The sequence below is a fragment of the Scyliorhinus canicula genome, chromosome 10, assembly GCF_902713615.1.
Source record: "Scyliorhinus canicula chromosome 10, sScyCan1.1, whole genome shotgun sequence".
NCBI classification, from domain to species: domain Eukaryota; kingdom Metazoa; phylum Chordata; class Chondrichthyes; order Carcharhiniformes; family Scyliorhinidae; genus Scyliorhinus; species Scyliorhinus canicula.
This window is the reverse complement of record NC_052155.1, coordinates 189353401-189365600: the sequence shown is the minus strand read 5'-3', so window position 1 is coordinate 189365600 and position 12200 is coordinate 189353401. Positions and strand designations below refer to the sequence as shown.

Below are 12200 nucleotides of genomic sequence, written 5' to 3'. Positions count from 1 at the left end.
GAGCTCTAACTTCCAAAACAAAATTACTTTGTGTCCAATTCTCCAGTTAAGTAAGCCCACCTGCTGTTTAATGATCTTGCCTTTCTAGCTGTTAACCCCTTAGGACAACATGGCCACACCCAATGTAAAGCCTTCAAACTGCTTTTGTTGTATTTATCCCGCTTTCCAGAATAAAACTTTAATTTTCTCAGATCTAAAAAATAACTTTAAAATATTACTATGAACCACAGACTAGGTATTTATAAGAGTTTGTACACCTGGAAATTACATGTTAACATTAAAAAGAAACAGCTTTGTAGAAGAAAATCACACCTTAGTGATAAAACTGATGAGCTTCTGTTTAAGTGTCTGCAGGGATTTTCAGGCAGATGAGTGTCTAGATTTGAATATCAAATCATAGATGTTTTATTTGAGCCTTCTCGTGAAAGGTACTTCCAAAGTGCTCTTGTTCTTTGCATCCACTACAATGATCTCTGCATAAGGTAATTGGAAATGAAATGAAAACAAAAATTGCTTATTGTCACAAGTAAGCTTCAAATGAAGTTACTGTGAAAAGCCCCTAGTCGCCACATTCCTGTGCCTGTTGGGGTAGGCTGGTAAGGGTATTTCCATTGACCTGCAATTATTACCTGAAAATCTTTCCTGACCCAATATTATTCCAATTTCGATTTGAAAGGTACCATTGAATTTGCTTCCACTGTTCTTCCATGGCAGCATTCCAGATCATATAACTGAGGAAAAAAAAATCACTGGTTCTTTTGCCAATTCTCCAATTTGCCTCCTCCGGTTACTCATCCCCCTCAGTAGAAAATGTTTGTCCTTATTCATTTTATTAAAAACATCTCTATTAAATCTCCCTTCTCTGTTCTAAGGTGAAGATTCCCAGGTTCTCCAGTTTCTCCACATAATTGAAGACCTCCATCCCTGATCATTCTGGTTAATCTCCCCGGATCCTTTTCTATATACATAAACACACAAACAAATTTGGAACCGTGAAGGCCATTCAACCCCTCGAGTCTGCTCTGCTATTCAGTAAGATTATGGCTGATCTGATTGTGGCCTCAACTCCACGTTTCACCTGCCCCTGAATCTTTTGCCACCTTGTTAGTCAAGAATTTATCTACCAATGCTGCTCTCCAGGGAAGGCCCAAAGTCTCCAAAGAGAGAAAATTCTTCTCATCTACCTTCAATAGGAGATCCATATTTACAAACAGTCCGCCAGGCATCCACCCTGTCCAGCCCCCTCAGGACCTCATGTTTTGGTAAGATCACCTCTCGGCCTTCTAATGGATGCACGCCCAACTTGTTCAGCCTTTACTCAAAGATAAGCAGCCCCATCCCAGGTATCCGTTGAGTGAGTCTTCTCTGTAGTGCTAATATATTTACATTATTTCTCAAACAGACCAAAATTGTGCACCGTACTCTCGATGTGGTCTCGACCACGCCCTGTACAAATGTAGCAAAACATTACTACTTTTATATTCCATTCCCATGGCTTGCGTTCCTAATCACTTGTACATGTGTACTAACCTTTTCAAATTTATTACCAGGACACCCAGATACCTCTACCACAAAGTTCTGCAATCTGTCTCTCTACTTAAATCATTTGCTGCTTTTCTATTCTTCCTGCCAAAGCGGACAAATTTATATTTTCCCACATTAACATTTTTCACATCCCTAAATTGCATTGCCCAGAATCGGAGGCAGTGTTCCAGATGGGATCCAACTGGTGTTTATAAATTCTGTACTTTTGACTGTCCTATGTGCAAGACCCTTCTGTCCTATGTGCAAGTATCAGCAATGCTGACTTAGTCCCAAATAAATTATGTGTGGTGGTTTAAGTGTAACTAGACATTAAGTCTTCACAAGGTTATTTTTGTTCCACCATCTGATGTATTAATTTTTCTTTTGGTTATCCTTGCACTGATCTTTGTGAATGTGAATCTCTTCTAGGATCGTTTGCCTCTTGCTGTTGTGGGTAGTAATACTACCATTGAGGTGAATGGGAAACGCGTTCGAGGAAGACAGTATCCTTGGGGGGTTGCAGAGGGTAAGCCTCTTTGCCACTTGCTTTTAATCTGTTGAAGCTCCTGTCCATAATTTAATTGGAAACAGTAATAGTATTTTTACAAGTATATTTCAAATTTCGATTTAAACTTGTGGTGTCTGGAATTCCCAACTATTCACACAGACTGTTAATAAAGGAAAAAAAACCCTGAATTCGATCGTCCCAAGCATGAGCTCAGGGCACCCAAAGCACTTTACAAGCAATTCAGTACTTTTAGAGTTTAGTCACTGTTGCAGTGCAGGATTTTCACTCTGAAATCCATGAGGTAATACCCAATGATGCGTGTTCACTGATTCTGACCTTTTTTTTTATAAATTTAGAGTACCCAATTCATTTTTTCCAATTAAGGGCAATTTAGCGTGGCCAATCCACCTACCCTGCACATCTTTGGGTTGTGGGGGCGAGACCCACGCAAACACGGGGAGAATGTGCAAACTCCACACGGACTGTGACCCAGAGCCGGGATCGAACCTGGGACCTCGGCGCCGTGAGACAGCTGTGCTAACCACTGCGCCACCGTGCTGCCCATCACTGATTCTGACCTAAGCATGACAGTCCAAAATGCAATTGGAAAATTTGCTTAATTCTTGGATATAAATGTTAATTGTATGGAATCGGCCAGTTGATGAGAATCAGCAATTTGTTTTTTTGTTATTGTCTTTTTGACTGTTCCACATTACACAAATCAACATATGGTTCCTGTTCAGCGGGGAACGCAGGTTATTTTTAGCATTTTGTGCAGAAAAATGTAGATTTTGACATGAAATTTCAATTTCTTGGCAGGATTCTTAGTTTCAGTCATAGTGTAATTAATGACTTGCATGGGCTGTATATTTTGCATGGGCTGTATATTTTGCATGGGCTGTATATTTTGCATGGGCTGTATATTTTGACATTCATGCAAATTCATGTGCGTTAGAATTGGATTACATTTTAGCATTTAAGTGATGAACAAAACATCATATCTGAACCTCAAGGTGCTCGTTTATTATTGCATATGATTTTTTACATTTGGTTTTATTTCCTTCTGTAGCACTGTGTAGGTTCTATCAGTTCTCCACTGCTTGTATTTGTTTTACTATTTGCGTTGCTCCAACTGATTTGGAACATGGGACTAGGCCTTCCAGCCGCTCCAGTTTATAATCTTTATTGCCACAAGTCGGCTTACATTAACACTGCAATGAAGTTACTGTGAATATTCCCTAGTCACCACATTCCGGCACCTGTTCGGGTACACAGAGGGAGAATTCAGAATGTCCAATTCACCTAACAGCATGTCTTTCGGGACTTGTGGTAGGAAAACGGAGCACCCGGAGGAAACTCACACAGACACGGGGAGAACGTGCAGTCTCCGCACAGACAGTGACCCAAGCCGGGAATCGAACCTGGAGCTGTGAAGCAACAGTGCTGCCCACTGTGCTCCCGTGCTGCCCACTTCTCTGCCATTTGATAAGATGATGGCTAGTCTGTTTGTGGCCTCAACTCCACTTTCTTGTCTTCCCTCCAACCTTAGATTCCTGATTGACCAGGGAGTCAGACTAACAGCCTGAAAAATATTCAATGACCAGTCTCCATCTCTCTGGAAAAGAGAATTGCACAAACTCAGCCCCTCTGAGAACAAAGACATTACAGCACAGACACAGGCCCTTCGGCCCACCAAGCCTGCGCCATCCCTATTTCTTATTTAGGCCTACTACCTCACCACCTCCACTGCCAATGCGTTCCAGGCACTCTCCATGAAAAACTTTCCCTGCACACCTCCCCAAAACTTTCCCCCTCTCACCTTGAACCTGTGCCCCCTTGTAACTGAGTCTTCCACCTCAGGGAAAAGCTCCTGACTATTCACCCTGTCTATATCTCTTGTAATTTTGAAGACATGAAGGCTCAGTTAGGGCACTTGAGAGTTACAAGTTAACCAGGAAGGACCTAAAGGGAGAGTTAAGAAGAACGAGGAGAGGACACGAAAAGTCGTTGGCGGATAGGATCAAGGAAAACCCTAAGGCTTTCTATAGGTATATCAGGAACAAAAGAATGACTAGAGTAAGATTAGGGCCAATCAAGGATAGTAGTGGAAAGTTGTGTGTGGAATCAGAGGAGATAATTGAGGGGTAATAGATATAGGACATACGTCAGAGGTAGGATTTTTACGCAAAGAGTGGTGAGGCCGTGGAATGCCCTACCTGCAACAGTAGTGAACTCGCCACCATTGAGGGCATTTAAAAGTTTATTGGATAAGCATATGGATGATAATGGCATAGTGTAGGTTAGATGGCCTTTAGTTTTTGACTTCCCATGTCAGTGCAACATCGTGGGCCGAAGGGCCTGTACTGCGCTGTATCGTTCTATGTTCTAGATAGGGGAAGCGTTAAATGGATATTTTTCGTCACTGTTTACACTGGAGAAAGACAATGTTGTCGAGGAGAATACTCGGGTACAGTCGACCAGGCTAGATGGAATTGAGGTTCACAAGGAGGCGGTGTTAGCAATTTTGGAAAGTGTAAAAATAGATAAGTCCCCTGGGCCAGATGGGATTTATCCTAGGATTCTCTGGGAAGCCAAGGAGGAGATTGCAGAGCCTTTGTCCTTGATCTTTATGTCGTCTTTGTCGACAGGAATAGTGCCGGAAGACTGGAGGATAGCAAATGTTGTCCCCTTGTTCAAGAAGGGGAGTAGAGACAACCCTGGCAATTATAGACCTGTGAGTCTTTCTTCGGTTGTGGGTAAAATGTTGGAAAAGGTTATAAGAGATAGGGTTTATAATCATCTTGAAAAGAACAAATTGATTAGTGATACTCAACACGGTTTTGTGAAGGGTAGGTCATGCCTCACAAACCTTAGAGTTTTTTGAGAAGGTGACCAAACAGGTGGATGAGGGTAAAGCGGTTGATGTGGTGTATATGGATTTCAGTAAGGCGTTTGATGAGGTTCCCCACGGTAGACTATTGCAGAAAATACGGAAGTATGGGATTGAAGGTGATTTAGCGGTTTGGATCAGTAATTGGCTAGCTGAAAGAAGACAGAGGGTAGTGGTTGATGGCAAATGTTCATCCTGGAGTTCAGTTACTAATTGTGTACCGCAAGGATCTGTTTTGGGGCCACTGCTGTTTGTCATTTTTATAAATGACCGGAAGAGGGTGTAGAAGGATGGGTTAGTAAATTTGCAGATGACACGAAGGTCGGTGGAGTTGTGGATAGTGCTGAAGGATGTTATAGGTTACAGAGGGACATAAATAAGCTGCAGAGCTGGGCTGAGAGGTGGCAGATGGAGTTTAATGCGGAAAAGTGTGAGGTGGTTCACTTTGGAAGGAGTAACAGGAATGCAGAGTACTGGGCTAATGGCAAGATTTTTGGTAGTGTAGATGAACAGAGAGATCTCGGCATCCAGGTACATAAATCCCTGAAAGTTGCCACCCAGGTTAATAGGGCTGTTAAGAAGGCATATGGTGTGCTAGCCTTTATCAGTAGGGGGATTGAGTTTCGGAGCCACGAGGTCATGCTGCAGCTGTACAAAACTCTGGTGCGGCCGCACCTGGAGTACTGCGTGCAGTTCTGGTCGCCACATTATAGGAAGGATGTGGAAGCTTTGGAAAGGGTTCAGAGGAGATTTACTAGGATGTTGCCTGGTATGGAGGGAAGGTCTTATGAGGAAAGGCACAGGGACTTGAGGTTGTTTTCGTTAGAGAGGAGAAGGCTGAGAGGTGACTTAATAGAGACATATAAGATAGTCAGAGGGTTAGATAGGGTGGACAATGAGAGTCTTTTTCCTCGGATGGTGATGACCAACACGAGGGGACATAGCTTTAAATTGAGGGGTGGTAGATATAGGACAGATGTCAGAGGCAGTTTCTTTACTCAGAGAGTAGTCGGGGTGTGGAACGCCCTGCCTGCAACAGTAGTAGACTCGCCAAATTTAAGGGCATTTAAGTGGTCACTGGATAGACATGGATGAAAATGGAATAGTGTAGGTCAGATAGGCTTCAGATGGTTTCACAGGTCGGCACAACATCGAGGGCCGAAGGGCCCGTACTGCGCTGTAATGTTCTATGTTCTACCTCAATCAGGACTCCCATCAGCCTCTGGATTTTCCAAGGAAAACAATCCTAGTTTATTCGACCTCTCCTCATAGCAAAAGAGAAAATAAATTCTCCTGTTCTCCATCTTAAATGGGAGACCCCTTGTTTTTAAACTGTATCCCCTCGTTCCAGTCTTTCCCATAAAGAGAAACATCATCTCCGCATCCACCATCCGGGCAGAAGTTGCCTTTCTCATGGACAGAGGGAAGTCCTTCTTGTTTATTTTCATAGTTTTCCAAGCTGCCAGTTCTGGCCTGGTCATCAGAGGATCAGACAAGATGGTTATTTACGTTACCTAGAATGTCCCTTTGTGTTTGAGACCATGGCATCAGTTGTTATATTGGGACCCCTCTAGGTGATTGTTGTACTTCAATCTGAAATGTAACCGTTCCAGTATTCTACAGTGAAAACAAAATAAAGTGAGACTTGACTGCATTAACTGTACTAGCCAGAGTGTAGATGGAATGTGGAACTTATTATCACAAGAAGCGGTTGATGCAAAAAAAATGTAAGTGCACTGGGGGGGGGGTTTAGAAAATGGGAGAAAGGAATAGAAGGATATTTTAGGGTGAGACAAATAGACATAGGTGAAGGCTCGTATGGAGCATGGACCAATTGGGCTGAATTGCCTGTCATTGTGCTGTACATGCTCTCTGTTCTGGGTATAAATCTCACCATATCCCAGCCTCTAACCTCTGGCAAGCGTTGCTGAGATTTTTAATGGCACCTCCCTCTTCCATCCGGCTATTTTTTTTCTTTCACTTGAGTGAGGAATGCCTTCATCTCTCTTTGCCAGATTGTTGTGGCTTGCTTTGATGATTCAACACTATTCTTGTGTAATGGCATTCAAATCAAATTAACATTTCAAGCAGTTCATCTTATTGTGAATTACAGGCTCTGCCTCTTTTAAGCAATACTACGTGGACCTGCTGCAGAAGTGCTGCATCTGTATTTAATCTGATAACCATTGTGTATTACCAAAGCACAGCAGAGAAGTAAGAGATTCACAATACATGTGCATCGACTAAAGTAAAACCATTTGCAAGTCATTTGGGAGTGGTGATGTCGTTGTTTAAAATGTTTGGAGTGCAAGCGATGACCTCAACCAGTATAACTGCAGCAGGAAATGCCAAATAGCATCTCTGTGCACTAGAGTTCTTTTAACAGTTCCAAAACAAATGTGGTGGGCGTTGGTTTACATTATATATAAATAAATGATCCATCTCTTCCCTGGAATTCGTTGTACAGATTTTGGGGCTATAAAGTGCACAGGTTTAAAGTGTTTTAATGGCAGAGTGTAATAGGTTTTTTTTGGTGTGGATGTATGTTATAACTACACAAATATATATGCATGTAGGTATACATATACGGGCTGCACGGTAGCACATTGGTTAGCCCTGTTGCTTCACAGCGCCAGAGACCTGGCTTTGATTCCTGGATCACCCTGCGTCTGCATGGGTTTCCTCGGGCAGTCTGATTTCCTCCCACTGGGTTATGGGATAGTGGGCTTAAGTAGAGTGCTTTTTCCAAGGGCCGGTACAGACTCAATGGGCCAAATGGCCTCCTGCACTGTCGGGATTCTATGATTCTATGAAAGTCCCGAAAGACGTGCTGTTAGGTGAATTGGACATTCTGAATTCTCCCTCCGTGCACCCGAACAGGCGCCGGAATGTGGCAACTAGGGGATTTTCACAGAAACTTCATTACACTGTTAATGTCTGCCTACGTGTGACACTAATAAAGATTATTATTAATGAAATATTCACTGTTTTTAACTAATGACTGGAGGTGAAGCCAATACAAATTCTGGCTAATAAAGTTCTATGCTGTGCTATTCTATTCTACACTGGGGAGCAAGTTAGTTTGTGATGTGGCATTGAAACTGGATGGCCACTATGTCAGTTTGCTACCTGTATAACTCGATTAGAAATTTAATTATCAGCCTGACTTGAATTTTCCTTGAATTTAAAATGAATTCTGTGCTTGTGTAATTTGTGAATCTGGTATAATCTTTTGGGGAGTACAAATGATATTTTTAATCATCCAGTTTTAATATGGGTTTACAGCAGCTTTGGAAATGGATTCACACAAGCCTTACTGAAAAAGTTAATTCTCGGGCAAGTGCTTGTGTTTGTTTATTTTGCTGTAATAAAAGGCAGGTAAAGAATGTGCATCTTTGAATTTAAACTAAAATGCCTTCATACAAAGGAGTTGAATGTGGTGAACAGGCAGCAGTATTTCTAGGCAGCAGCTCCAGAGGAAATGCTTTCCAGTCTTTGAAGTGTGTTACTGTCAGGAAATTGAGGGGCCTGGTTTTGATGCAGTACCAACTGCGCCAGTGCAAAAATGAGATTGGAAGATTGTATCTTGTCCCCGTAGCTTGCTGTTAAGATCGGGAAATGGCTCGTAGATTGTATTTTCTGTTAATGGTGGCGACTCTGAAAGGGCAGTTGTGACCATGGCCAATATTGATCGAGGGGGGTATGATTTAAGGAAGCAATGACTGGTGATATTGTGGATCCTGCGTCTGCCATGAACATTTCATTGCGTTGGGAAAGGGGGGCGGGCGGGGGGGGCTTTGAGTCCCTCCACGTTAACAAGATCCATCTCCGGGCTACCAGGGAGGCAAAGGCCAGAACGTTGGCCTCTTTCGCCCCCTGAACTCCCGGATCTTCCCACACTCCAAAGATCGCTACCTCCGGACTTGGCACCACCCGTGTTTTTAGTGCCGTGGACATTGCCTTAGCAAAACCCTGCCAAACCCTCAAAGCTTCGGGCATGCCCAAAACATGTGGACATGATTTGCTGGGCTTCCCACGCACCTTGCACACCTATCCTCTACCCTGAAAAAGTTGCTTATCCTAACCCCTGTCGTGTGCCCGGTGGACTACCTTAAATTGTATCAAGCTAAGCCTGGCGCACGATGAGGAGGTATTAACCCTGCTTAGGGCATCCGCCCGTAGACCCGCCTCTTATCTCTCCACCTGGCTCGTCCTCCCACTTGCCCTAAAGCTCCTCCACCGGAGTTTCCTCCGCCTCCGAAAGCTCCTGGTAAATATCCGATACCTTCCCCTCCCCCACCCAGGTACTGGAAACTACTCTATCCTGTATCCCCCGTGGCGGCAGCAGTGGTAAGGCCAGCACCTGCTTTCTCAGGCAGTCTCGCACCTGCAAATACCTAAAACCATTCCCTGGTGGCAATTTAAATTTATCCTCCAAAGCTTTCATGCTGGGAAAGCTCCCATCAATAAATAGATCCCCCATCCTTCTGATTCCTGCCCCCTGCCACCTCTGGAACCCGCCAACTAGTGCAAACCTGTGGTTGTTATAAATCGGGGTCCAAATCGATGCTCCCTCCACTCTCCTATATCTTCTCCATTGCCCTCAGAGCCGCCACTACCACCGGACGTGTGGAGTACCGGGCCAGCAAGAACGGCAGAGGTGCCGCTACCAGTGCTCCCAAACTGGTGTCTTTACCTGACGCTGCCTCCATCCGCTTCCATGCCGACTCCTCCCCCACTACCCACTTCCTAATCATGGCTATATTAGCCGCCCAGTACTAATTGCAGAAGTTCGGCAGTGACAATCCGCCCGACTGCGCTCTAGCAACACTACATAACTGTCCTGGAAAGCATGGTGGGGATTGAACGACCGCTGGAAAAGAATGCAGGAGAAGCTGGAGAATAGGTCCCCGAGGCAGGATCTCAGAATTGTTGGCCTCCCTGAAGGCAGTGAGGGATCGGATGCGAGGGCTTATACTCCTTTTGAAACAAGAAGTAAGATTGCTAGAATTGACCTCCATGCCCTTGCAACCAGGGGGGTTGATTAGCGTCCATTGAGTTTCTCGGATGTGTAATGTTAACATTGGATAAATCTAGAATCGGCTTTCCCTAGTCCAGTTATTTATCACTATTCACTGTGCAGGTTCACCAAAAAAGAATTGACAAGGGCACTCGACTGTTGACCCACACTCCAGCAAGGGTAGAGGAAGGGTACAGTGGCAATTCTCGCATGCTGCTAAAATAATTTTATGGGATGGGAGTGTAGCTGGCAAGGCTTGAATTTGTCATTGAACTGAGTGGCTTGCTGGGCTATTTCAGAGGGTAGTTAAAAGTCTCCCTCATTGCTTTGGGTCGAGAGTCACCAGTGAAACCAGATAGGTTTTAACAATCAATGATAATGTCATGGTCACCATTACTGAGACTAGATTTTAATGAAGTAGAATTTAAATCCACCAGCTGTTGTGATTGAAGTTGAAGGTGTGTTTCCAGAGTATTGGTCTGGTCCGATGGACTACCAGTGATGTTACCACAACACACCATCTCTATTTGGGAAATTTGATGTGGTTGGGAGTTCTAGGGGATGACTTCCTACACAGCCCAGATATTTACCTCCGAAAGGTGCCTTAATTCCCCGGAGAAATCTGAATCTTATTGAACTGCTGACCTTGATCTGGAATTGAAGCACGTGACGTCGGGCTTTGCCATTCTGATGCTGAACATGTTGTGTGACTGCCATATTTTGTGCTTTGGGAAAACCCTTGCAGGCTGCCACGGTGAGGAATGTTAGCGATGGTGGACATTCACCATGTCGGGCAATCCGCATCCACAATGAGCACTGCCAGACTCATAGAACACTACAGTGCAGTACGGCCCTTCGGCCCTCGATGTTGCGCCGACCTGTGAAACCATCTGAAGCCTATCTGACCTACACTATTCCATTTTCATCCATATGTCTATCCAGTGACCACTTAAATGCCCTTAAAGTTGGCGAGTCTACTACTGTTGCAGGCAGGGCGTTCCACACCCCTACTACTCTCTGAGTAAAGATTGTAACTCCTAAAGCTCCACCTCTTCCTTCTCCGTGTGTCTCCACAGTCCGATCATTTCCATTTCTCACAAATTGTGTGGCCTCAGAGTAATGTAGGACAAAGATTAGCAGCAGTTTTGTGCTGTGGTCTGTACCGAGCAGGAGCAACCTCATTTCATGCAGAACCTTTACACTTTGCAGAAGAGAGACTTTCATTCCCGCAGTGCGGTCTGGATTGTAACCCAAATGCCAGAGACGAAAGTTAATCAATGATGAATTACTCTCGCCCATTTCCCAAATTTTATTTCCTCATTCGTTAATTGCATCCTTTTTTTAAGAGTAAAGAATAATTCATTGATATGAGCCTAATTTTCTGTGTGCTGCACGGGGCATTTCATACGCAAACTGGATTTAATAAACAAAATCCCCTATCTGAGCTGGTCACTACTTGTTGTGAGGAGTGAGAACTTGCCGTACGCTTCTCACTGAATCAATCATTTGTTGTAGTGGGTGATACTTTTCCACATGGCACAGTCGGGAAAAGGTTCAGTAGAATATTTGGCATGGTGAGATTTACTGACCTGTAGAAACTGAATATTTCACATGTATAAAAAAACAATTGTTAGGTGATAGTGCAATTGAGCGATTAGGACAGTTAATTATTTTGTGCATATAATTCATAATGGAATTCATTTTCATTTTTCATAAGCATGGAGAAGAGGAATTGCAGGAGATGAAGTTGTCCAACTTTTAAACCCCTCTATCTGAATGTTTGGCAGGAAGCAACCGGCTAAAAATTGATTATAATTTCAATAATGCTGACATCTTTTCAAACGCTATACATTACTTTAGCAATTTTCTGTTTTGAAGAGATCACTGGCCCATTCCCGTTAGCTATTGACATTCTCCTGTCAGTTTTGCCCTTTTCTGGGATTTTATTTTAAACGGACTTGCAACAATGATTTTCACTTTTTAATATAGTTTGTAACACTTTTTGTAACCAGAAGAGGAGCACGGCTTCAAGGTCAATCCCTATTGACAACTAGATCAACAAATCTGTAATGGGGGTTTAACTGTAATGTGATCAAATTCTTGTTGAGGTAATGACGAGGCAAAGCCGTGATTTGCTGTTGTGACTACCTAGTTATCTTGCCTTGTGTAGATGACTTTTATTTTGTCCCAAAAGCACAAGTGTTGTTTGGAAAAACATACAAAATGTGGACAATTTTAAACTCCAAAAGCTGTCCGGT

General features: G+C 43.5%; 1 protein-coding gene across 4 annotated transcripts in view; it reads left to right on the top strand.

The window, feature by feature from the left end:
• Positions 1-12200, top strand: part of LOC119972863 (septin-7) — a 224269-nt gene that overhangs the window by 187626 nt on the left and 24443 nt on the right. For all 4 annotated transcript variants that reach the window (XM_038810371.1, XM_038810372.1, XM_038810374.1 and 1 more), the window contains one exon: positions 1954-2050. In XM_038810371.1, coding sequence (XP_038666299.1) covers positions 1954-2050 — 97 coding nt within the window. The remainder of the gene's footprint in view (positions 1-1953; positions 2051-12200) is intronic.